At 43.9% G+C, this 24,419-nt stretch overlaps 1 protein-coding gene across 2 annotated transcripts in view; it reads left to right on the top strand.

Moving 5' to 3' along the window:
- Positions 1-24,419, top strand: part of lrig1 (leucine-rich repeats and immunoglobulin like domains 1) — an 83,951-nt gene that overhangs the window by 48,303 nt on the left and 11,229 nt on the right. For both annotated transcript variants that reach the window (XM_004914155.4, XM_002938366.5), the window contains exons 4-11: positions 9,387-9,524; positions 9,911-10,054; positions 11,596-11,739; positions 13,554-13,697; positions 15,691-15,834; positions 19,152-19,232; positions 23,124-23,195; positions 24,277-24,348. In XM_004914155.4, coding sequence (XP_004914212.1) covers positions 9,387-9,524; positions 9,911-10,054; positions 11,596-11,739; positions 13,554-13,697; positions 15,691-15,834; positions 19,152-19,232; positions 23,124-23,195; positions 24,277-24,348 — 939 coding nt within the window. The remainder of the gene's footprint in view (positions 1-9,386; positions 9,525-9,910; positions 10,055-11,595; positions 11,740-13,553; positions 13,698-15,690; positions 15,835-19,151; positions 19,233-23,123; positions 23,196-24,276; positions 24,349-24,419) is intronic.

Genomic DNA, 24,419 nt, shown 5'->3' on the forward strand with positions numbered 1-24,419 from the left:
AAGGCTGCAGGCTGAGTTATACAGGGAACTCTGAGTATCACTCATGTATTATAAGGGATAATGTACCCCCTACTGTAAATGATAAGGATATTAGCAGTCACTGAGGGGTTCTGTGCCCATATAAAGGCACAAGGCTGCAGGCTGAGTTATACAGGGAACTCTGAGTATCACTCATGTATTATAAGGGATAATGTACCCCCTACTGTAAATGATAAGGATATTAGCAGTCACTGAGGGGTTCTGTGCCCATATAAAGGCACAAGGCTGCAGGCTGAGTTATACAGGGAACTCTGAGTATCACTTATGTATTATAAGGGATAATGTACCCCCTACTGTAAATGATAAGGATATTAGCAGTCACTGAGGGGTTCTGTGCCCCCCATATAAAGGCACAAGGCTGCAGGCTGAGTTATACAGGGAACTCTGAGTATCACTCATGTATTATAAGGGATAATGTACCCCCTACTTTAAATGATAAGGATATTAGCAGTCACTGAGGGGTTCTGTGCCCATATAAAGGCACAAGGCTGCAGGCTGAGTTATACAGGGAACTCTGAGTATCACTCATGTATTATAAGGGATAATGTACCCCCTACTGTAAATGATAAGGATATTAGCAGTCACTGAGGGGTTCTGTGCCCATATAAAGGCACAAGGCTGCAGGCTGAGTTATACAGGGAACTCTTGAGTATCACTCATGTATTATAAGGGATAATGTACCCCCTACTGTAAATGATAAGGATATTAGCAGTCACTGAGGGGTTCTGTGCCCCCCATATAAAGGCACAAGGCTGCAGGCTGAGTTATACAGGGAACTCTGAGTATCACTCATGTATTATAAGGGATAATGTACCCCTACTGTAAATGATAAGGATATTAGCAGTCACTGAGGGGTTCTGTGCCCATATAAAGGCACAAGGCTGCAGGCTGAGTTATACAGGGAACTCTGAGTATCACTCATGTATTATAAGGGATAATGTACCCCTACTGTAAATGATAAGGATATTAGCAGTCACTGAGGGGTTCTGTGCCCATATAAAGGCACAAGGCTGCAGGCTGAGTTATACAGGGAACTCTGAGTATCACTCATGTATTATAAGGGATAATGTACCCCCTACTGTAAATGATAAGGATATTAGCAGTCACTGAGGGGTTCTGTGCCCATATAAAGGCACAAGGCTGCAGGCTGAGTTATACAGGGAACTCTGAGTATCACTCATGTATTATAAGGGATAATGTACCCCCTACTGTAAATGATAAGGATATTAGCAGTCACTGAGGGGTTCTGTGCCCATATAAAGGCACAAGGCTGCAGGCTGAGTTATACAGGGAACTCTGAGTATCACTCATGTATTATAAGGGATAATGTACCCCCTACTGTAAATGATAAGGATATTAGCAGTCACTGAGGGGTTCTGTGCCCATATAAAGGCACAAGGCTGCAGGCTGAGTTATACAGGGAACTCTGAGTATCACTCATGTATTATAAGGGATAATGTACCCCCTACTGTAAATGATAAGGATATTAGCAGTCACTGAGGGGTTCTGTGCCCATATAAAGGCACAAGGCTGCAGGCTGAGTTATACAGGGAACTCTGAGTATCACTCATGTATTATAAGGGATAATGTACCCCCTACTGTAAATGATAAGGATATTAGCAGTCACTGAGGGGTTCTGTGCCCATATAAAGGCACAAGGCTGCAGGCTGAGTTATACAGGGAACTCTGAGTATCACTCATGTATTATAAGGGATAATGTACCCCCTACTGTAAATGATAAGGATATTAGCAGTCACTGAGGGGTTCTGTGCCCATATAAAGGCACAAGGCTGCAGGCTGAGTTATACAGGGAACTCTGAGTATCACTTATGTATTATAAGGGATAATGTACCCCCTACTGTAAATGATAAGGATATTAGCAGTCACTGAGGGGTTCTGTGCCCCCCATATAAAGGCACAAGGCTGCAGGCTGAGTTATACAGGGAACTCTGAGTATCACTCATGTATTATAAGGGATAATGTACCCCCTACTGTAAATGATAAGGATATTAGCAGTCACTGAGGGGTTCTGTGCCCATATAAAGGCACAAGGCTGCAGGCTGAGTTATACAGGGAACTCTGAGTATCACTTATGTATTATAAGGGATAATGTACCCCCTACTGTAAATGATAAGGATATTAGCAGTCACTGAGGGGTTCTGTGCCCATATAAAGGCACAAGGCTGCAGGCTGAGTTATACAGGGAACTCTGAGTATCACTCATGTATTATAAGGGATAATGTACCCCCTACTGTAAATGATAAGGATATTAGCAGTCACTGAGGGGTTCTGTGCCCATATAAAGGCACAAGGCTGCAGGCTGAGTTATACAGGGAACTCTGAGTATCACTCATATATTATAAGGGATAATGTACCCCCTACTGTAAATGATAAGGATATTAGCAGTCACTGAGGGGTTCTGTGCCCCCCATATAAAGGCACAAGGCTGCAGGCTGAGTTATACAGGGAACTCTGAGTATCACTCATGTATTATAAGGGATAATGTACCCTCTTCTGTAAATTGTGGGAGCACAAGGTTCATCAGATGTGTATAAAAGAGTAGAATCCCCTTTGACTGTGGCCTCATTTGATACTAAGCTATTAATTTGCTTTTAGACAGCACTGTGTCAGAGTTGTGCATCAGTAACTCCCATTGCAGCCAATGAGATTGGGAAGTCTGTGCCGGTGTCTGCTCGTCGCACATTAACCCAATCACAGTAATTACTGAATAGGCTCCAAATACGTGTTTGTAGTAAACAGACAAATACAGTAAATGCAGCAATTAGTGTATTTTTTCCATGTCAGACATTTCCAAAAACAAACTGGTTTAATCAGGGTCTGCGCTGGGCTGAAAGGCTCACGCGCGTCCCATTTGGTTGCAATTACGGATCTGGCACCTAATCACAGTAATACGGCCGCAATTTCCAAAATTCTGCTATTGCCCCTATTTGGTATTTGAGATTCACAAGCTGTTTTGTATTATTCCGATGTGAATCACTTTAAAGTGCATCTGAGAGATATTACTGCGACGCTTGGCTCCCGCGCAGCCCAATCACGTGGCTCCGAGCTGCGTTTAGGCATTTGCCCCATTCCCAGAGGTCCCTTCAAATGTATTGAACCTTGATACATTCAGGACTTTTTCTTTCTCTGCTGCAATTATATTTCTAAGGGGGTTTTTTCTACTTCTACTTCTCCGCTTGATCCAAAAGGCCCATTCAAATCTGCCTTTCATTTGGATAAGAAGCAACTATGGGGGGTTATGTAATAAAAGGTCCTAAGGTCCCAAAAATCATATGCATTTGCCATCTAGGAAGTGCTTAATGGAAAGTGAAAGTAATTGTAATTGAAAAATCTGAGCTGTCAATCATATATTGCCTGCCCTGCCTCTATGCCTTCGGCATAGAGGCGGGGCAGGCAATATATGATTGACCGCTCCGATTTTTAAAGACATTTAGAACAGATATGGATGATTTAATTAAAAAAAGAAATTGGGTCCCGCTAATAGAAAACCCACGCCGTAATGCCGTAGTGTTGGAAAACTTCCCCTTGCTTGGCAGGGCGATCCCCGCGGAAGGGAACGAGCGCGTATTCCATCATCGCTATTGTTTAAAAACAATCATCTTATTAGTATCTATTGGTCACTGCCCCTGGGCAAACAATAGCGCCTTTTATTACATATGGGGGTTCTCTGCCCCAAAAAATAACGAAAAAAAACTGAATTCAAAGGAACTTTCTACTATTATTCGTTAAATGTATGTATAACTTTATTTATAAAGTGCTACTTATGTACCCAGCGCTGTACAGTAGAATACATTAATACAAACAGGGGGTTATTAAGATAATAATAGATAAATACACAGTATAGCAATAAATACAAATAAATACAAGATACAGTTGCAATAAGTTAAGAGTCAAAGACACAAGAGGATGGAGGTCCCTGCCCCGTAGAGCTTACAATCTATATTTTGTAATTGTGCTATTAGGCTTTTTCCCTTTCTGCAGTCAGATTGTTGGGACAGTGAAGCAGAAATCGGTTCTGTTACTAGGTGGCTTCTGCTACTTTGTTTATGGAGTCGGGACCAGCAGTGCAGAGAATTCAATGCTTTCCGTTATCGGACAGTCTGTAAGTTTTGAATGAAGCTGTATGGGGAAATTATATTCTTTCATTGTTTTTAGCTGGTATTTCCCTTTAAACAGCAGAAGCAATGTATTTTGGCACCAAGTCCATTCTTGAATGTTTCCACTGTAGCCTCCTTTCCCTGAGGGGGATACATTTGTGTCTTATAGAAGGATCTACCGGTCAGTGAGTGAGTGACTCTCCATAGCAGTGGCAGAAGTGCCCCCACCCCCCGTTGATAGCTGGGAAGCAGCCTGCCCATTGGGGGCCAATCCGGGCAGACTGTATATGGTGCAACTGGACATACAACCATGCAGTGTTAGTTTCCGTTCTCAGCCAGGAATTGGGCAAGGGGGCAGCTGATGGGGGGGGGGGGGGCATAAGATGTGGTTTGGGAGGGGAATGAGGGCCCTTTGCATAGGGGGTGCTTTTGGGGGGGTTTCATTCTTTCATTAATCGAGAACTTGGCGTGTATGGTCCTCCTTTATACACAGTAGTCTGTCTTAGTGCTGGGATTAAGGGTGAAGACACACGGAGCTACTTAGTAGCAGCTACTTGTCACGGCTACTAAAAGCCAGAAAATACTGAGAATTGCCTCTGCTAAAACACACGTAGAGACAATTATCAGTAAATGAGCAGCATTGTCTGTTTTAGTAGCCGTGATAAGTAGATGCTACTAGTAGCTCCGTGTGTCTTTACCCTTACCCTTAGGGTGAAGACACACTGAGCTACTAGTAGCAGCTACTTTTTAACGTCTACTAAACTCCAGAAAATACTTTGCCATAGACAATACTGAGTATTGCCCCTGCTAAAACACACGTAGAGACAATTATCAGTAAATGATCAGCATTGTCTATTTTAGTAGCTGCTACTAGTAGCCCTGTGTGTCTTCACCCATAGGCATGAATATTACCTGGGGTTGTCCTTTAGGGATAGATTCGTCAAGTGCAGAATAAAGTTCTGAACATCTTTACCCCCTACCTAGAGCACTAAGGCTTGAGGGAACCTGTGTTTATTCATTCAGAAACCTTCTGCTATTTGCCCCCTTACGATTCAAATGAAAAGTGAGATCCAGTTGGCCCAAACCATTCTGTGCATTCAGGTCTTTCGTTTAAAGGGGACCCGTCACCCTAAGAAAATAATGGCCAGCGCCATTTTGTAAACAGTGTTATTAAGGCAAGCTTTCTATCACCCCAAAATCATATGCATTTGCCGTCTAGGTGATATCTAGGAAGTGCTTAATGGAAAGTGAAAGTAATTATAATTGAAAAATCTGAGCTGTCAATCATATAATGCCTGCCCCGCCTCTATGCCTTCGGCATAGAGGCGGGGCAGGCAATATATGATTGACAGCTCAGATTTTTAAAAACATTTATAACAGATATGGATAATTTAATTAAAAAAAGAAATTGGGTTCCGCTAAAATAAACCCACGCCATAATGCTGAAGCGGTGGAATACTTCCCCTTGCTTGGCAGGGCGATCCCCGCGGAAGGGAACGAGCGCGTATTCCATCATCGCTATTGAGTTGGACGGCGTCCAAACCTAAATGTCAGCTTGCGAGACCTTAAGGTGCTTAAAGGTGGTTGCGTTTTACATTGATTAGAAAAGCCAATTACTCCGTTAAAAAGCAATTTTCCAGCTCAGTTTAATGACTTGCAGACCCCGAGCGGCCGAGGAAAGACAAATTTCAGTCCGTTTTTATGTCCTTGTAAAATAAATCAATCTCGGGTCGTAACATTCATAATTATTTTTTCAGGGGGGGCGGTCCGTGCCTCATTCTGCAGTGGAACATCCCCAGCCCTTATAAACCCCCCCCCCGTCCCATGTGATCATAATCCAATTTTTTTATGAATTGGCGCTTAGTAAAAAATAAAGTGCATTTCATAACGACTTGGCTTTTCTGATCGTTTATTTTCACTTTGACACGCGTCCCCCCCCCCCCAATAAGAGACGTTCCTCGGGATTTACGGGCGGTTTCTGCGCTCTGTAACCGTATGGAAAAAAGGCAGTAATTTATAGCGCTGAGACTGATCCTGCAATACATGAGTTCACTTCATTTCCACTGTACAATAATATTTTTATAATCCTCCCTTTCCGACATCACAGAGAAACAATTATGACTAATGCCGCACAGTTTTGAAATCACTTATAATAATGCGCCCCAGCTGGAACGTACAAGGATATAAGACTTTGGAATTCCTGCTGTTGCTGAACTATAAACTCACTTATTATAAGGGATAACGTACCCCCTACTTTAAATGATAAGGATATTAGCAGTCACTGAGGGGTTCTGTGCCCATATAAAGGCACAAGGCTGCAGGCTGAGTTATACAGGGACCTCTGAGTATCACTCATGTATTATAAGGGATAATGTACCCCCTACTGTAAATGATAAGGATATTAGCAGTCACTGAGGGGTTCTGTGCCCATATAAAGGCACAAGGCTGCAGGCTGAGTTATACAGGGAACTCTGAGTATCACTCATGTATTATAAGGGATAATGTACCCCCTACTGTAAATGATAAGGATATTAGCAGTCACTGAGGGGTTCTGTGCCCATATAAAGGCACAAGGCTGCAGGCTGAGTTATACAGGGAACTCTGAGTATCACTCATGTATTATAAGCGATAATGTACCCCCTACTGTAAATGATAAGGATATTAGCAGTCACTGAGGGGTTCTGTGCCCATATAAAGGCACAAGGCTGCAGGCTGAGTTATACAGGGAACTCTGAGTATCACTCATGTATTATAAGGGATAATGTACCCCCTACTGTAAATGATAAGGATATTAGCAGTCACTGAGGGGTTCTGTGCCCATATAAAGGCACAAGGCTGCAGGCTGAGTTATACAGGGAACTCTGAGTATCACTCATGTATTATAAGGGATAATGTACCCCCTACTGTAAATGATAAGGATATTAGCAGTCACTGAGGGGTTCTGTGCCCCCCATATAAAGGCACAAGGCTGCAGGCTGAGTTATACAGGGAACTCTGAGTATCACTCATGTATTATAAGGGATAATGTACCCCCTACTGTAAATGATAAGGATATTAGCAGTCACTGAGGGGTTCTGTGCCCATATAAAGGCCATAGGAAGGAAGCCTGTGGATAGTTTAACAAGTCTCTTCAAAGCCTTCCCAGCTCTGAAATCCTTTATTTTAAACTATGTTAACTCTTTCCTAAAATCTTGGTGGGGATGCAGTGTACAACCAAGCATGGGATTACAGTGTCTTCCATATGGTATAGGTATATTTGTATTTATACATATGGGTAGGAGGTGCCATAGTGTTTCCCTTAGACAGTACAGTATGGGGATACAGCTTATTGTGTGCCCAGAACATTCCCTCTCTGTATATTTGTATTTATACATATGGGTAGGGGGTGCCATAGTGTTTCCCTTAGACTGTACAGTATGGGGGTACAGCTTATTGTGTGCCCAGAACATTCCTTCTCTGTATATTTGTATTTATACATATGGGTAGGGGGTGCCATAGTGTTTCCCTTAGACAGTACAGTATGGGGGTACAGCTTATTGTGTGGCGTTATAGTTTGCAGGCGTTCTACACCCTCATCCTTACTGTCTGTTTCAGGGGTAAATACATTTGAGCCAAGCCCTACATATGTAGAATAGTTCCCCTTTAATTCCATTTGCAGGGCTGTGGTGTTGGCCAAGTTGCTCCCAGCAGCCCTTGCACTCTCAGTACTTGGGATTGGCAGAGTTTTGTTCCGTGAGGCTCATTTGTTTCCATTTGTTGGGAAGAAAAACTTCTTGCTCTCTGTTCCCGAGGCTTTTTCTTGCCTTTGGCCCCTTGGGTTCATTTCTCTTGACGTCGGCCTGTCCTTGTTCCTTTGGATCGAATTCCCACCTGAATAAACAGAACATCTGCAGCGGCCCTGAGAATCTGCCCAGTTTCCCCCGGGAAGTTCTGATTCAGCAGATCTGGGAGGCCACTTGTGTGCTGAAATCGTGATCCTTGTTACGTGTGGTAGGGGGTAACCGGGACAAGCAGCCATTCCCCCCCCAAAAACAGGGGCTTCCCGGGGTGGGGGGTACGAGGGCATATTTCCACTAAACAGAACCAATGCAGCCCCCCCGGGGATTAGGGCACAGGTGGATTGTGTTTTCTTTTAAAGGCAAAATAAGACGTGAATTCTCAACAAATTCATCTAAATTACGTTAACGAGTAACACAATGGGTTTGGGCTTCACTTGTTCTTGTTTGGGTTTGACTTCCATTTAGTGGCTTTTTAGGAATTGGAGAGGTTACTTGGCTCCAACCAGTGGCTCAGGGGGAACATGTTGCTCCCCAACCCCTTGGGTGTTGCTCTCAGTGCCCCCAAACCAGGGAGTTATTTTTGAATTCCTGACTTGGGGGCAAGTTTTGGTTGAATAAAAACAAGATTCCTACCAAATAAAGCCCCCTGTAAGCTGATAGGGTGCATAGAGGCCCCTAATAGCCAATCACAGCCCTTATTTGGCTCCTCCATGAACTTTTATGGTGCTTGTGTTGCTCCACAAGTCTTTTTACATTTGACTGTGGCTCACAAGTAAGAAAGGTTGGGGGCCCCTGCTCTAACCGAACACATTTTGGGCACCTACCCAACAGGCCTAGCATTCACCATTGGAGTTAGATTGCTAAACTCGGATATCTCATTGGTGGTTGCGGGTTACTTGCTTTTTGCTATAGATAATGGTGCCCTGAGGACATTATTATGCTCTGATTGGCTAAAGATTGGCATCTTTGCATTTGGTCTTCATTATTTTTTTTATACTTTTTGAATTATTTACCTTTTTTTTCCTATATCTCTCCTACTTTCAAATGGGGGTCATTGACCCCCCGGCAGCCAAACAACCATTAATTTCTGTTCCTTATCATTCTATCCAGTTCCTTTCTTATTTATGTTTCAGTCTCCTGTTCAAACCATTGGCTGGTTGCTAAGGTAAACAAGGCCCTAGCAACTAGATAGCTGCTAACATTCCAACCTGGAAAGAGCTTCTGAACAAAAACATAAAAAAATAAAAAACAATTGCAGATTGTCCTTTAATGTCCTAATTCTCATGTTCTCATGTTGGCCCATGATAAAAAAAAAATAGTTAATTCACTTCCATTTTGTGCTGATTCATTACACACAACGTACAAATACTCAGTTATGTTCCCTACCAACCTTTGGAAGAAGAGATATGGTAACTGTGCATTTATAGTTGATCTGTTCTATGTGTTACAGGCACCATAACAAGATCCGCAGCATCGACCCCTCCCAGTTGAAACCGTACGTTGCCCTGGAAACGCTAGACTTAAGCTCCAATGAGCTGACGGAGATACGAAGCGGTTCGTTCCCTGCAGGACTCCGGATTAAAGAGCTGTAAGTTACTTGTTATGGGTGCAAGGGTATTGATGGTACCAGCCCAGCGGTGACAATGGACTTATGTTGTTTCCTGTACCTTCACATTTGAGCCTCTTCCTGGTGTCAGTGACGCTGCACGTGCTCAGTAGGCTCTGGGCAGCCATAGTTGTCTTGGTGCTTAGCAATATACTCTATTCATGCTTTATGCACTGTCAGGGGGCTCCTATACCTTCAGCCTAGTACAGCAGCCCTATATACTGTAGACCCACATTCTTTCTAAGGCTTTAGTTCCCCTTTAGATGACAATACCTGCATGAACACACGCTGTATTTGTAGTATCTGGTTTCATGTTAATAGCAGGATTATTTGATTTCTTTTCTTTTTTTTTTATGACCGTTCCGCAGCCACCTGGGAAGCAACAAGATCAGCAGCTTGGAGCCGGGTTCCTTTGACAGCCTGTCACGCTCGCTGCTTACACTTCGGCTGAGCAAAAACAGAATCTCCCAGCTTCCTGTCAAAGTGTTCCGACTGCCCAGACTTACCCAACTGTGAGTAGCAATGGCAACTTTAATTAAGCCTCCCCCACCCCCTTTTAATCCAGATACAGCACCTCCTGGGAGCAGGCCGCCCCCCCGAAAGCGCTCCACTCGGGCACAAAGTCCATTAAGGGAAACACAACACCTAATAAAATAATATTAGAACTTGTTGCTCGGGCGTGCTGGGGGCTCTCCCCTGCTTATATAGAGATTAAGGCGCTTCTTTTCCCATCGGGCTTTTTCTTAAAAATACAAAATAAACTCCAATCATCATCAGTGTTTTATCCCTCCGCGTGTGTAGAATAATCCCGCTCGGTCTGGCATCGCCGCTAGAGAGGCAACATATTCCCCAGACCACACAAGTGTTGGTTTAGCTGGGAACCTGGAGAAACCACAGTCCTTGGAAGAGAGAAAAATAAAAATAAACCTTAAATAAACTATACAGTATTTACTTATACAAAGCTTAATGATGTCACCAGTGCTTAATGATGTCACTTGTGTCACATGACCCATTAAAAGGTGTATATCGTAACCAAAGTCCCTCTGCATATAATGTTCTCAGGGCTCCATTACCTGTAGCAAAATCCAAGCCACCATTTTTTTGTATACAAATAGTCCTGTCCTGTTATATGGTTATCCATCTTCTTAGTGATTTTTATCATTTACAGTAGGGGTGCATTATCCCTTATAATACATGAGTGATACTCAGAGTTCCCTGTATAACTCAGCCTGCAGCCTTGTGCCTTTATATGGGCACAGAACCCCTCAGTGACTGCTAATATCCTTATCATTTACAGTAGGGGGTACATTATCCCTTATAATACATGAGTGATACTCAGAGTTCCCTGTATAACTCAGCCTGCAGCCTTGTGCCTTTATATGGGCACAGAACCCCTCAGTGACTGCTAATATCCTTATCATTTACAGTAGGGGGAACATTATCCCATATAATACATGAGTGATACTCAGAGTTCCCTGTATAACTCAGCCTGCAGCCTTGTGCCTTTATATGGGCACAGAACCCCTCAGTGACTGCTAATATCCTTATCATTTACAGTAGGGGGTACATTATCCCATATAATACATGAGTGATACTCAGAGTTCCCTGTATAACTCAGCCTGCAGCCTTGTGCCTTTATATGGGCACAGAACCCCTCAGTGACTGCTAATATCCTTATCATTTACAGTAGGGGGTACATTCCCTTTTAAGGATGGGAACGCGCTACTGTAATGAGGAGAGATGTACTTAAGGCAAAGTTTGCCTAGGGGACTGATTTAGTAATAAAGAAAGTCATGTTTGGCTTTCAGGGATTGTTTTAGCCGAGGAGGGGGATCATCTTTCCCCGACTGCAAACAGACAAGAGGGACCAACAAGAGGCCGTTTTGTGCAGTGTATGAGCCCTTTGATTCGCTGCGAGTTCTTATTTCCCCGGGGGAGGCTGTAGATGGGAAAGCGGATAAGGGGGACGCGCGATACGATCTTGTATCTGCTCCGTGTAGGGGCTTTTATCTGCCGCTCTGTAACACTTGTTGCGTGACATTTCCCATCGCAGGGAGCTGAACCGGAATCGCATTCGCTTGATTGAAGGGCTGACGTTCCAAGGGCTGGAGAGTCTGGAGGTTTTAAAATTGCAGAGGAACAACATCAGCAAGCTAACAGATGGCGCGTTCTGGGGCCTCTCAAGAATGCAGATCCTGTAAGTGTGCGCTGGAAGGTTGGCTGGAATCCGCCTAGAAATTCCGCCCGATGGCTCGGATAAATCCCCGAGCGTGCTGTAATATATATCATTACTGCGTATTCATTTCGACTCTTCTCTTTGTCTTTCCTGTTCTTTTTTTACTCTCACCTTATGTTCCCCCAGCCCAGTGGTGTAAGTGGGTGTTACTGGCACGTTTAATATAAGGGCCCCCCAATGTTGATCTGTTCTAAAGGGCAAGGAAAGCTAAAGTCACTGGGGTTGGCACTTTGTTCTTCTTAGTGGCAACAATTGCCTACTTGATACCCTGGGCTAGTGCGCCTCTTCTGTATAAATTATTTAAGCCAATCATTGAACTATAAGTGATGGGGCCCTGCAGCCCGTCCCCCCCACAGTTTCCTCGGCCAATTCTCATTGGCGCAATAGAACCCCCGGTAGTTCAGCCCCTTAGATAAGCATGTCATGGACTGGTCCGATTGCCATCTTGAAGTCAGGAAGGAATTTTTTCCCCTCTGGGGCAAATTAGAGAGGCTTCAGATGGGGTTTTTGCCTTCCTCTGGATCAACTAGCAGTTAGGCAGGTTATATAAAGGCATTATGGTTGAACGTGATGGACGTATGTCTTTTTTCAACCTAACTTACTATGTTACTATGTCATGGGGCAAAGTTTGAATCTGTGCCAAGTTTGACCTGGCACAAGAGATACCTGGGAAGAAGATGGTGGCTGCCTGCCTCAAGAAAAAAAGAACAACACCTGCCCTGGGGTATTAAATAAAGTCACTAGGGGGGTGCCCAACATTGCCTCACTGTGTTTATAGCTTTTGGGACTGTGTATGTGCCAAGCCTGACCTGGTCATGCCTGAGAATAAGAGAGAAGTTGGCGCCCACCCTAAGGAGAAATACCCTGGGCTAGGGCCATTTTTAACGAAGAGAAGCAAACACCCAAGTATTAGTTGTCCTTTAACAATATACTGTGAAGCTGCTCATTAATTAGGACCCCATGGGGCCCTCTACTCTCCTGGGCCCCCCTGCAGCTGCTTTTCCTGCTTCTTTTACAGTTGCATCTCGGACCCAGAACCATTCTGATGGTATTTTTCCTTCTTGTTTTGCTGCTCACTTTGTAACTGTATTTTTCCCCCGTCATTAAGTAGAGGTGTGTAAACGAGCCAGCAATTTATGGCCGTGTATTTGGTTACAGCCAGGTAAAGAAGCGTAACTTTGCATATGAGCGTTAGCAACGGGAAATGGCGAATGACGCTTAAAGAACAACTAAAACATAACAAATTATTGCTAACCTAGACAACGGCCCTGCCAGTCAACACTCTTCTCAGTGTCAGTGGCTCTGCACATGCTCAGTGAGCTCTGAGCTGCTATTGGTGCTTACTGGACATGCTCACTCTGCCCATCCTTGGTCCAACCCAGGCAGGGACAGCTTTATAGGGTACAGCTTTGGACAACTGAATCTTCACTGCCATTTATTTGGGAGCTTTGCTTATACAACAGGCCATTTTGCTTTGCTGAATTATAAATCCCTTGGCTTTAAGTGCCTAAAATATAAATCCTCTGGCGTTTTCTCTCTCGTTCCGTGTCAGGCTGCTTACATTAATGGCTGCACAGTGTCAGTCGGCCCATTTACACCAGCAATAAAACCCTCGCTGCGCACATCTCCCAGGTCACATCCCTGGGCTGAACTTCCATAGCCGGGCAGAAGTCAGGCAAACGGGAATGTACCTTTGATGGATGTATTTACAGATGCTAAAGGCCAAGTTATGAATGTGCTTTTTTTTTTTTCTTTTGGTTAAATATTCTCTCCAGGCATCTGGAAAATAACAGCCTGACGGAAGTGAACAGCGGCTCCCTGTACGGACTCCTGTCCCTGCAGCAGCTCCACCTGAGCCACAACTCCATCTCCACCATCAGTTCCGCCGGCTGGAGCTTCTGTCAGAAACTGCAAGAGCTGTGAGTGTGACCGGCGGTCTCGCTAGAGCACAATAATTATATGTATGGCTGTCCCATTCTGTATGGCAGAGAGCTCACTGTCTCACTGGCCAAATCTCAGGAATGAGGGGCCACAAAACTGGGCCATACTCGGCAAAACGTGGCTCTTTTGGCAAAGATCCAATAGTAAGGGTGAAGACACACGGAGTTACTTAGTAGCAGCTACTTTTTCATGGGTACTAAACCCTAGAAAATCCCCTGCCATAGACAATACTGAGAATTGCCTCTGGTAAAACACACGTAGAGACAATTATCAGTAAATCGGCATAGTCTATTTTAGTAGCCACGACAAGTAGCTGCTACTAGTAGCTCAGTGTGTCTTCACCCTAAGGGGACCTCACCAAACAAGCAGATCCAATTGTTTGGAGTCAGGGCTAATCATTGGGTCACACTGTTGGCTTATGGAGAAGCTGCATCACCTAGTAGATAGATGGGCAATTTTACCCAAATATTGTTTGGCCCGGCCAATACAAAGGCCCAATGCATGGGCCAGTAAGCTGCCATCTCAGTCTGAAGGGTCTATGTCTACAGCTGTAATGGCCCATGTATGGCCACTTTTATTCAGCCAGAATATGTCCAGCACCATCCAATTAGGCTAATGGCTAGCCTTGTGGTATGGACCAGTTGACATCTTCCATTTGCCCAGTGCCCATTGCACCGGGCCTGGGTACCTTCTGTTAGACTTCTTTACTATACTGCCCAGGGTGGCACAGGGAAGGCTTGGGAAATGGGGCAAACACGACGGCACAGTGTTCTAGAAGAAAGTATGTATGAAAGACATGGACAGGCCTTGGCCATAAGGATAGCGATTTTCTCACAGGGGGTAGGTGCCCCACATATTGGCATTAACCGCCACTCAAGTGTTTTCATCATTCCATCCCTCCCTCACCTTGTTGAAGTAAAGGATTCTGGGAGTTGAAGTTCCCTTTGCTTTCCAGACAACCATAGGGACTTCAAGTCCAAGAATCCCTCAAGCGGGAGAAGGTTGTCTGACTGCCGGCTGGCCAGAGAAATGGTAAAAAATATAAAATATAATATACCTTGGCTACGCAAAGGATTCTGGGAGTTGGAAATATGGCCCTGTAAGCATTTATTGCCCCAATGGTTTCTCACCAGATGGGAGGGGGTGTGTTTTATCCTTTTGTCCCCCTCCCATGCAGCAAGAAAACACTGGGGCAATAAATGATTACAGTGTCCATTACCCTTTCTCCACTGAAGGCAATATTCCCACCTCCCAGAATCCTTTGCACACCCAAGGTATGCCTATAACCTACATCTATACATACTAAAGACCCCCAGGGCATCACAAGTAGCTGTATTTTTACTTCTCCCGCTATCAGGATTATGGGGAAATAAGGTCAGAAAAACGATATTCCCGACGCCGCCACGGGCAGATGTTTCCCCTTCGTTCTATCAAAGTAAAAAATCTTTATTTTTTCTTTTTTTTTTTTATCAAAACCAGGTTTAACGTTACTTTCTTCCAACTCTGTTTATTTCAGAGCTAAATTCTTTAATCAGAAGTGCAGACAGGACTTTGGTGGCGTGCCAATGTTTTTGGGGTGGGGGGATATCCTTTAGCGAGTAAGAAAAGAATGTAAATGTAATATTTTTCGGGCAGGTCGTTCATCTTGTGGGAGGCAGTTGTCTCGCTGCTCCTCGCAGCGGCAGGTCGTTCATAAAAAGTGCAGCAAACAAACAAGATCTGGGTGTTTCTTATTAAAGTCGCACGTGGAAGCAATCGGCGCATTTTTACAGTTTATCTTCTTGGTTTTGTTTATTTTTCATTGTAATTGTCTCCAAAACAAAACAAAAATGTGCCTGGTTTCTATGTCTAAGGTCCTTAGCAACCAGAAAGCAGAATATATTGTTATATATTATTGGCCTATTTTTTGCTATTGCCCCAACGTTGGTCCTTTCTCTTCCCCCCCATTTACTGTTTGGGTTTTATTGGCAGGGTCCTGTCCCACAACAACCTGACCCGACTGGACGAGGGCAGCCTGGCAGACTTGGGGGTGCTGGATGTGCTTCGCCTCAGCTATAATTCCATCAGCCATATTGCCGAGGGAGCTTTTAAGGGTCTCAAAAGTCTGCGGATCTTGTAAGTATTCAACCTGCTACATATACATAAGATTTTTTTTCTTCTGCATACTTACTTCACCTTTAAGTTAAACTTTAGTATGTTATAGAATGGTCAGTTCTAAGCAACTTTTCAATTGGTCTTCATTGTTTACCTTTTATAGTTTTTGAATTATTTGCTTTTTTTCTTCCAGCTTTCAAATGGGGGTCACTGACCCCGGCTGCCAAAAAAAACAATTGTTTATTGTCACATTTTAGTATTTATTTTTCTTTGCAAGTCCTTTCTTATTCATGTATCGGTCTTTCATTCAAACAACACTCTGGTTGCTAAGGTCATTTAGATCCTAGCAACCAAAGAGCTGCTTGAAACTCCAAATGGCAGAGCTGCTGAACAAAAACTGAAATAAGTAAAACACTACTAATAATAAAAAATGAAGACCAATTGCAATTTGTCTCAGAATATTACTCTCTTCATCATACTAAAAGTTAACCCCTTTAATAATATTAATTTTTATTTTTTTTTTTAATAATTTTTTGAAGTTATATGCCCCTATGTGAATGGAACAAGTGGAAATATTTTATTACTCTTCCTTCCAGCCATGTCTGTAGAGCATTAAATTAGACATGGTCAGTGGTCCTTATCCAATTGGCTAATTAATGCCCTTGATATAATTCAGACCGTAGACTCTTTGGGGGGTGAGACTTGGCTAGAATCACATGACCAGAGGAAAACACATGGGCCTGTACTTTCCAGGAAGTACGCAGGCAGGTAATTGGTTATCATTTTTCTCAAAATCTTATTTTCCCCCCCAAAACATCTCTTTTTTGCTTACAATAGTTACTGACTATTTATTATTATTATTATTATTATTATTATTACTAACATTTATTTATAAAGCGCCAACATATCCCGCAGCGCTGTACAATAAGTGGGTTACATACATGGGACATACAGAGTAACATATAAAGCAACCAATAACCGATACAGGAGGGGAAGGGAGCCCTGCCCAAAAGAGCTTACAATCTACAAGGAGTAACATATAAAGCAATCAATAACCGATACAAGAGGTGAAGAGAGCCCTGCCCAAAAGAGCTTACACTCTACAAGGAGTAACATATAAAGCAATCAGTAACCGATACAAGAGGGGAAGGGAGCCCTGCCCAAAAGAGCTTACACTCTACAAGGAGTAACATATAAAGCAATCAGTAACCGATACAGGAGGGGAAGGGAGCCCTGCCCAAAAGAGCTTACAATCTACAAGGAGTAACATATAAAGCAACCAATAACCGATACAAGAGGTGAAGAGAGCCCTGCCCAAAAGAGCTTACAATCTACAAGGAGTAACATATAAAGCAACCAATAACCGATACAAGAGGTGAAGGGAGCCCTGCCCTAAAGAGCTGACAATCTACAATATTTACAGTTAAATAAAATTTATTTTTTATTTTTTTGCCTGCAGAATGGCCTTTCCCAAAGCTTGTTGCAGATACCCCTTTTATATCCGTACTTGTTATCATCTAAAAAAAAGAGAATAGAAAGCACCGGCCTTTCCGTCATTCCCATACAATCTGGGCTGTGCTTCCAAGGGGATGAATAGGGGAGAGTTCTAATGTAATAAGGAAGGAGGGAGAGAGGCTCATACTCGGAGTGAAAGGGACCCAGGCATGTTTTAATTAGGGCCCATTGTTCCGCTGCCTTCTCTGGGTACTAAACTGCTGAATTACTCCGCTATTCAAAGCAAGGTCAGAATGGAAGGACCTCGCGAGTCCGACATGAACAAGGCAGCTAAACATTCAGATTCAGCCAGCCAGAAAGAATAGGAAATTGGCATGGGAGACAAAAGTGCTGAATAGATCAGACAATAGCAGCAGAAAAAAAAATCCCTTTATTGTCTGTTCAACAAAACCGCTCTTCGTTTCCATTGGGCGGATAAATAGCAGCGAAAGACGTAAGGCATCGGGTATAGAAACTGCTTCTTTGTAACTTTTATTTGTCTGTTTTTCACAAAATAGTTGGCTATAGAAGGAAATGTCTTAAAGAGGCGTTAAAGCGTTGAAAATGAGCCCCCCCCTGCCCCGACAGTTTTTCATTTTGAAGAATGCTCCATAACATCAACATGTTGTTATTATAAAGGATATTCGGGTTCTGGTCCTTTGGCTGTTGCTAAATAATAAGGATAATGGCACTTTGGGCTGCTTTCCTATAGCAACCTGGAAATGTGGTGGCCCCCGTAGAATTTAAAGTGATAGCAACATATTATACAGTTATCACTGCATTTGCCTCTCTGCCTCCCCTGTTCCTTTGGTAGCTCCTGACCCCTGTAACGGGGGTGCACTGGGAAATGGGGGGCACAGAGGTCTGTTAATGGAATGAAAAGTGTCACCATACCTTTCAGCAGTTGTCACGCAATAGTAGCTAAAAAATTAGGGGGTTTAGGTTACGCCCCCTAGTTTGTATGTAAGTCACCTGACAAGTGCTCACATGACTTTAGGTCCCCATACACGGGCCGATCCGCTCGCTTGTGGATGTCGCCAAGCAAACAGATCTTTTCCCAATATCCCCACCTACGGGTGGGCGATATCGGGAGAATCCAGGCTAGTTCGATTGTTTGGCCCTGGGGCCAAACGATCGAATTATAACAACGGGTATAGGAAAAGTCGGTCCGGGGACCGCATCCCCGAGCTGATGCAGTCCCCGATCAGACTAGATTTTCTAACCTGCCCGATCGAGATGTGGCCGATTTCAGGCCAGATGTCGGTCGGGCAGGCCCGCCGGTAGTGCCCATACACGGGCCGATAAGCTGCCGAATCTGTCTAAGGGACCCATATCAGCAGCTAGAATCGGCCTGTGTATGGGGACCTTAACATATAAAACTATGGGGACTTATATACAAGGATATGAGTGCTGCTTTGGGCATTCAAAGTGCAATATTTAAAATGCCCAAAGTGGCCAAGTGGGCTACCTCGGAAACAGCAGCCATAGAACTAGGATTTGAAGATCCTCTTCTTAAATTTTGCCCTGAACTTGCTCAATCTATTTAAAAACATGAAAAAAAAAACATTTCCAAATTTAGACGGTTCCCTAAAAAAAGAAGAATAAATAAATATGTGTCATGTCCTCCTCGTTTCTGAACAGTGAATATTGTGCTCAAAGAGCTCGGTGTCTGAAAAGGATGTGGGGCGCAGGGTGATTCATTCCAACGCTGAGTAATGTTGGGCTGCAGAAAAGAAAGCTCTTTGTAATCTCTTCCCAAAACCTTTTTTTATCCCCTTCATGGTGAAAAGGAGGTCCAGGAACTGAGAAAGTGATTGTGAGCTTCTCCTTTGTTTATTCCGCAGGGAGCTGGACCATAACGAGATCTCCGGCACAATAGAGGACACGAATGGGGCTTTTATAGGTCTTGAAAGTCTGAACAAGCTGTGAGTATGCCAACTCCCGAACTCTTTCTGAGACCCCCCCCCCCCTCCCAAGTCCCATTTTGCAAATGAGGATGTCACATCCCACTTGTGTCCTTTCTTAGTGGTGACCTCAATAGTCAGGGAAGGAGGAAAAGCCTTTGCAAGTCTTTCAGAATAACCTGCTTTTGAGTCTTACAAATATCTCTGATTGGTGGAGACATGAAGGTCCTTTGTTATAGAATATAAAAGGACTCCTTGTAAAGCTTTGTACTGAATGAAGAAGGTATAAAGAGCTTTCGGGTTAGAATAATATATGAAAATATACATCTAAGATTCACTAAACTTGTCCAGATGTGGATCTCAGACTGCTTGTGGCCTCCATAGTCTCCTTGGCATAATACACTATATGGGCAAAGATATATAGACACCATTTCTAATTATTGGAATTGGCTTTTCTTGGAGGTGACCTCAGTAGTCAGGGATGGAGAAGAGGTCTTTGCAAGTCTTTCAGAATAACCTGCTTTTGAGTCTTACAAATATCTCCGATTGTCTTTGATTGGTGGAGACGTGAAGGTCCTTTATTATAGAATATGAAAGGACTACTTGTAAAGCTTTGTACTGAATGAAGAAGGTAAAAGAGCTTTCGGGTTAGAATAATATATGAAAATATACATCTAAGATTCACTAAACTTGGCCAGATGTGGATCTCAGACTGCTTGTGGCCTCCATAGTCTCCTTGGCATAATACACTATGGCCACAAATACGTGGGCACCATTTCTGATTATTGGAATTGTCTTTTCTTGGAGGCAACCTCAGTTGTCAGGGATGGAGAAAAGGCCTTTGCAAGTCTTTCAGAATAACCTGCTCTTGAGTCTTTCAAGTCTCCACCAATTAGAAGGATGAGATATGTGAAAGACCTTTGGGAAAGCACTAGTTGTGAAGCTTTGAATTGGGTAAAGGTAAAAGAACTAACTCAGGTTAGTTGCTGATTTTGGGTCTGGCCAGATGTGGATCTCAGACTGCTTGTGGCCTCCATAGTCGTCTTGGCTTAATACACTATATGGCCAAAGATATGTGGACACTATTTCTTTGAATTGATGATTTAAAGATCAAAACCCTCCTCCAGGAGTCATTCACCCCCAATTTCTCTCAGAATTGTACCCATCTGGGTACCTACGGTGAGCCCATTCTTCCAGTTTGGGGAAGGCTCTTTCCTATTCCAGCACAGTAATGTCCCACGGTCTATATAGACTGGGTCTGCTGAGATAGGAGTGGAAGAACTTGAATGGCCAGCACAGAGTCCTAACCTTAGCCCAACTGAACCCCGACTGTGAGCCAGGCCTGATCCCCCAACATCATTGCCCAACCTTACTAATGCTCTTGTGGTTGAAGACTTGTTTTAGCAGCAAAGGAAGGGGAAACTTCATATTTATCCCCGTTGGAATGAGATGTTGGACAGGCAGGGTCCCCATACTTTTGGCCAGTTAGTGTATCATCATTTAAACATATGGAGAGTATGGAAAATATTAGATAGGCCTGGGGTAGGTGAGTTGAACTTGCCCTGGATGATGTATTAGAATAACAAATCTGATAGAGAAGTGCATTCTGTACCATCCTCCTCTTCGGCTTGGTGCCAGTATGGAGGCTGGAAATGTGACTGACAGTTTTCCCTAAATAGAACCGGGCGGATAGCCTGAAATGACTGATGGTGGAGACAAAAGTAGCCCTCAGATTCTCAACGTGGTTTCCTTTTATGGAATTGTGTAAAAGGGGAATCTTTTTTTTTTTCTATGTAGCCCTTCTTTGAAGTCAGACACTAGACGATTAAGACCTTGACCCAAAGAAAAGATAGTGATTTCGCTTTACTGGGCTTTTAACGGAAAATGGTGGGCCCCCCGCATATGTAAGGCATTAAAGGGCTTCTGGAGTAGACGCCTGTAGAAGAAAGGCTTAGCACACATGGGATGCACATTTTATTTAATGATCCTCGCAGGCTTCCCGGTGGGGGAAGGAATATTATTCCTGTGGGGGCAGCCATGCAAACGGAGCAAAAGGAGTATATATAGTTATTGCACCATTACTGACTCATTTGGGCATCATGCCTTGCAGTTAGCCACTGCCCTTGTCCCTTTCCTTGCTCCTACCCTGGCAGGCAGGCTGCAATCTGATTGGATTACACATTGGCCTGCCCAAACCTGTTCACCCTTGAAACACTGGTTTGGCAAAAAGAAGTGCCCAGCCATATTGCCCAGATGGCACAGTCATATGGTACTATTAGATGACTGGCAAACAAGGGAGCCGCATAGATTTGCTGCAACTCTGTGTGAGGGTGTACTGTGTGCAGCTCCTATTGGCACCGCCTAGACCAGTGATCCCCAACCTTGGGCCCATAAGCAACATGTTGCTCCCCAACCCCTTGGATGTTGCTCCCAGTGGCCTCAAAGTAGGTGTTTATTTTTGAATTCCTGGCTTGGGGGCAAGTTTTGGTTGTATAAAAACACAGTATAATGCCAAACAGAGCCTTCTGTAGGCTGCCGGGCCACTATCAAATAAGCCGGGCCACTATCAAATAAGCCGGGCTGCTATCAAATAAGCAACATTTTTGCTTGTGTTGCCCCCCAACTCCTTTTTAAATTTGAACATGGCTCGAAGTTAAAAAAGGGTCGAAATATCTGGCCTAGAGGAAGGGAAATTGATGAAAGACGAGAGTTTAAAAGAGAAAAGAGTTGGTGGTTACAATGGAAAAAGGAAAGATTGGAGAGGAAAGCAGAAGGGAATTGGAAAGAGCAGTTATGGGATGGGGGGCAAGTAATAGGGAGAGTGGAGAGCATTAGGGAAGAGTAAACATAGAGTAGGGTAGAAATAGGAGAGAAATACGTTTCAGGGACAGAAGAAAGGGAAAAGAACACCTAAAAATGAAGGAGAGCAAAAGCTGAATGGGAGAGAGAAGTGGAATGGAAACATCTAGAGCAGAGATCCCCAACCTTCTTTTTTACCTGTGAGCCACAAAACCAGATGGGGAGCAACACAAGCATGAAAAACTTTTCTAGGGGTGTCACATATGGACTGTGATTGGCTATTTAGAAGCCCTTATGTAGACTGGCAGCCTATAGAAGGCTCTCTTTGGCATTATGCTGGGTTTTTATGCAACCAAAACTTGCCTTCAAGTCAGGAATTCAAAAATAAGCCCCTGCTTTGGGGACACGGAGAGCAACACCCAAGGGGTTGGGGAGCAACATGTTGCTTATGGGCCACTGGTTGGGGATCACTGCTCTAGAGGATAATAGTAGGGGATGAACAATATAGAAACTAGATAGAAAACAAATGATGGAAAGACAGAGAAGAACTTCCCTGATAAAGAGGAGGGAAGGAGAAGAGTAAGACATATCTGAATGTTTAGTAATCAGAATAGCAGGGGAAGAGAGTAGGAATGAGAAGGATCCTCACTATAGGGTGCTGTGTTGCATATATATGTAGGTGCAGCAGGGTCAGCCATAGTCATGCAGGGCCTGAATATATATTGGTGTTGGGGTATGGGAGATATTTCCTCGGATACAGGTTGGGTAAGGAAAGCACAGACAGGACATTGTCATTAGACCTCCCCTAGCGTGCAGCTCGTGTTCTAACATCCAAGCAGATCTGTTAGCTCACAGGTCGGCTGAATGGCCGCTTTTCTTCTGCCCTGGGATACGTGCAGTTTCCCCCTGTCATCGCCGCTAAATTGCCTTAAAGATAAAGGGATTTCATTTCAGGAGAAGAAAGGGATCTAATCTGTGTGGTTCTCATTTCCAGCGCTACACCGGACACGCTCGCCCTGCTGCCAAACTAATTCTCTCTTTCTTGTCCCCCCCCCCTCCGACCCGCCGGCCGCCCCTTTTGTTTATCCGACTCTCCGTGTTTGGAAACTGCAGAACTCTGTTTGGAAACAAGATCAAGTCGGTGGCCAAGAGAGCGTTCTCAGGGATCGAGAGCTTGGAGCACCTGTGAGTATCCCGACGTGCCTCGCGGGGGCCCAGCGCGCTGCCAAAAGGAGCAGTTTGAGGGGCCTGCTAGCAATTTAATCGCGCCTTTGTAAGCCGAGACGCTCGGCCATTTGTGGAGGCCAGCTGCTTCGCTCTCATTATGAGGCACATTCAACTTTGGCCCCTTTTTTTTTTTTCGGTCCTGGACGAAAGTTACAGAACATATGGTTAGAAGCAGGCGCGGTTCCACCGCTGAATAGTGTGAGAACATGTTCTGCTTTCTCTCTCTCTTGTTTTTGTGCATTAAAGGGGAAGTATAGCCTTTTTATTAGTTGTTTTCTCAGAGCCAGGAATAACCCCATGATATAAGGTACCTACTTCTGTAATATATCAGGATATTAGAAGTTGTTGGCGGCATCTTCTATTTATGGTTAGAGAATTCTGAAGGGCAATGTGCGATAAAGTGTGACATTTGGACGCAGCTCGCCATGTTTTTAGTGTTCCTTTCTGTAATAATAACACCTAATATCCTTATCATTTACAGTAGGGGATACATTATCCCTTATAATACATGAGTGATACTCAGAGTTCCCTGTATAACTCAGCCTGCAGCCTTGTGCCTTTATATGGGCACAGAACCCCTCAGTGACTGCCAATATCCTTATCATTTACAGTAGGGGGTACATTATCCCTTATAATACATGAGTGATACTCAGAGTTCCCTGTATAACTCAGCCTGCAGCCTTGTGCCTTTATATGGGCACAGAACCCCTCAGTGACTGCCAATATCCTTATCATTTACAGTAGGGGGTACATTATCCCTTATAATACATGAGTGATACTCAGAGTTCCCTGTATAACTCAGCCTGCAGCCTTGTGCCTTTATATGGTCACAGAACCCCTCAGTGACTGCTAATATCCTTATCATTTACAGTAGGGGGTACATTATCCCTTATAATACATGAGTGATACTCAGAGTTCCCTGTATAACTCAGCCTGCAGCCTTGTGCCTTTATATGGGCACAGAGCCCCTCAGTGACTGCTAATATCCTTATCATTTACAGTAGGGGGTACATTAATGTTTTTTTTTTAACTTTTTCAGAAACCTTGGGGAAAATGCCCTCAGGTCTGTGCACAGTGAGGCGTTTGGGGAAATGAAGAACCTCAAGGAATTGTGAGTATTAATGGGTTGGGGGGGGTGGAATGGAATCTTGTAAGGCAGAAACTGCCAGCAGAGTCAGTAAC

Source organism: Xenopus tropicalis, chromosome 4 (genome assembly GCF_000004195.4).
Source record: "Xenopus tropicalis strain Nigerian chromosome 4, UCB_Xtro_10.0, whole genome shotgun sequence".
Taxonomy (NCBI): Eukaryota; Metazoa; Chordata; class Amphibia; order Anura; family Pipidae; genus Xenopus; species Xenopus tropicalis.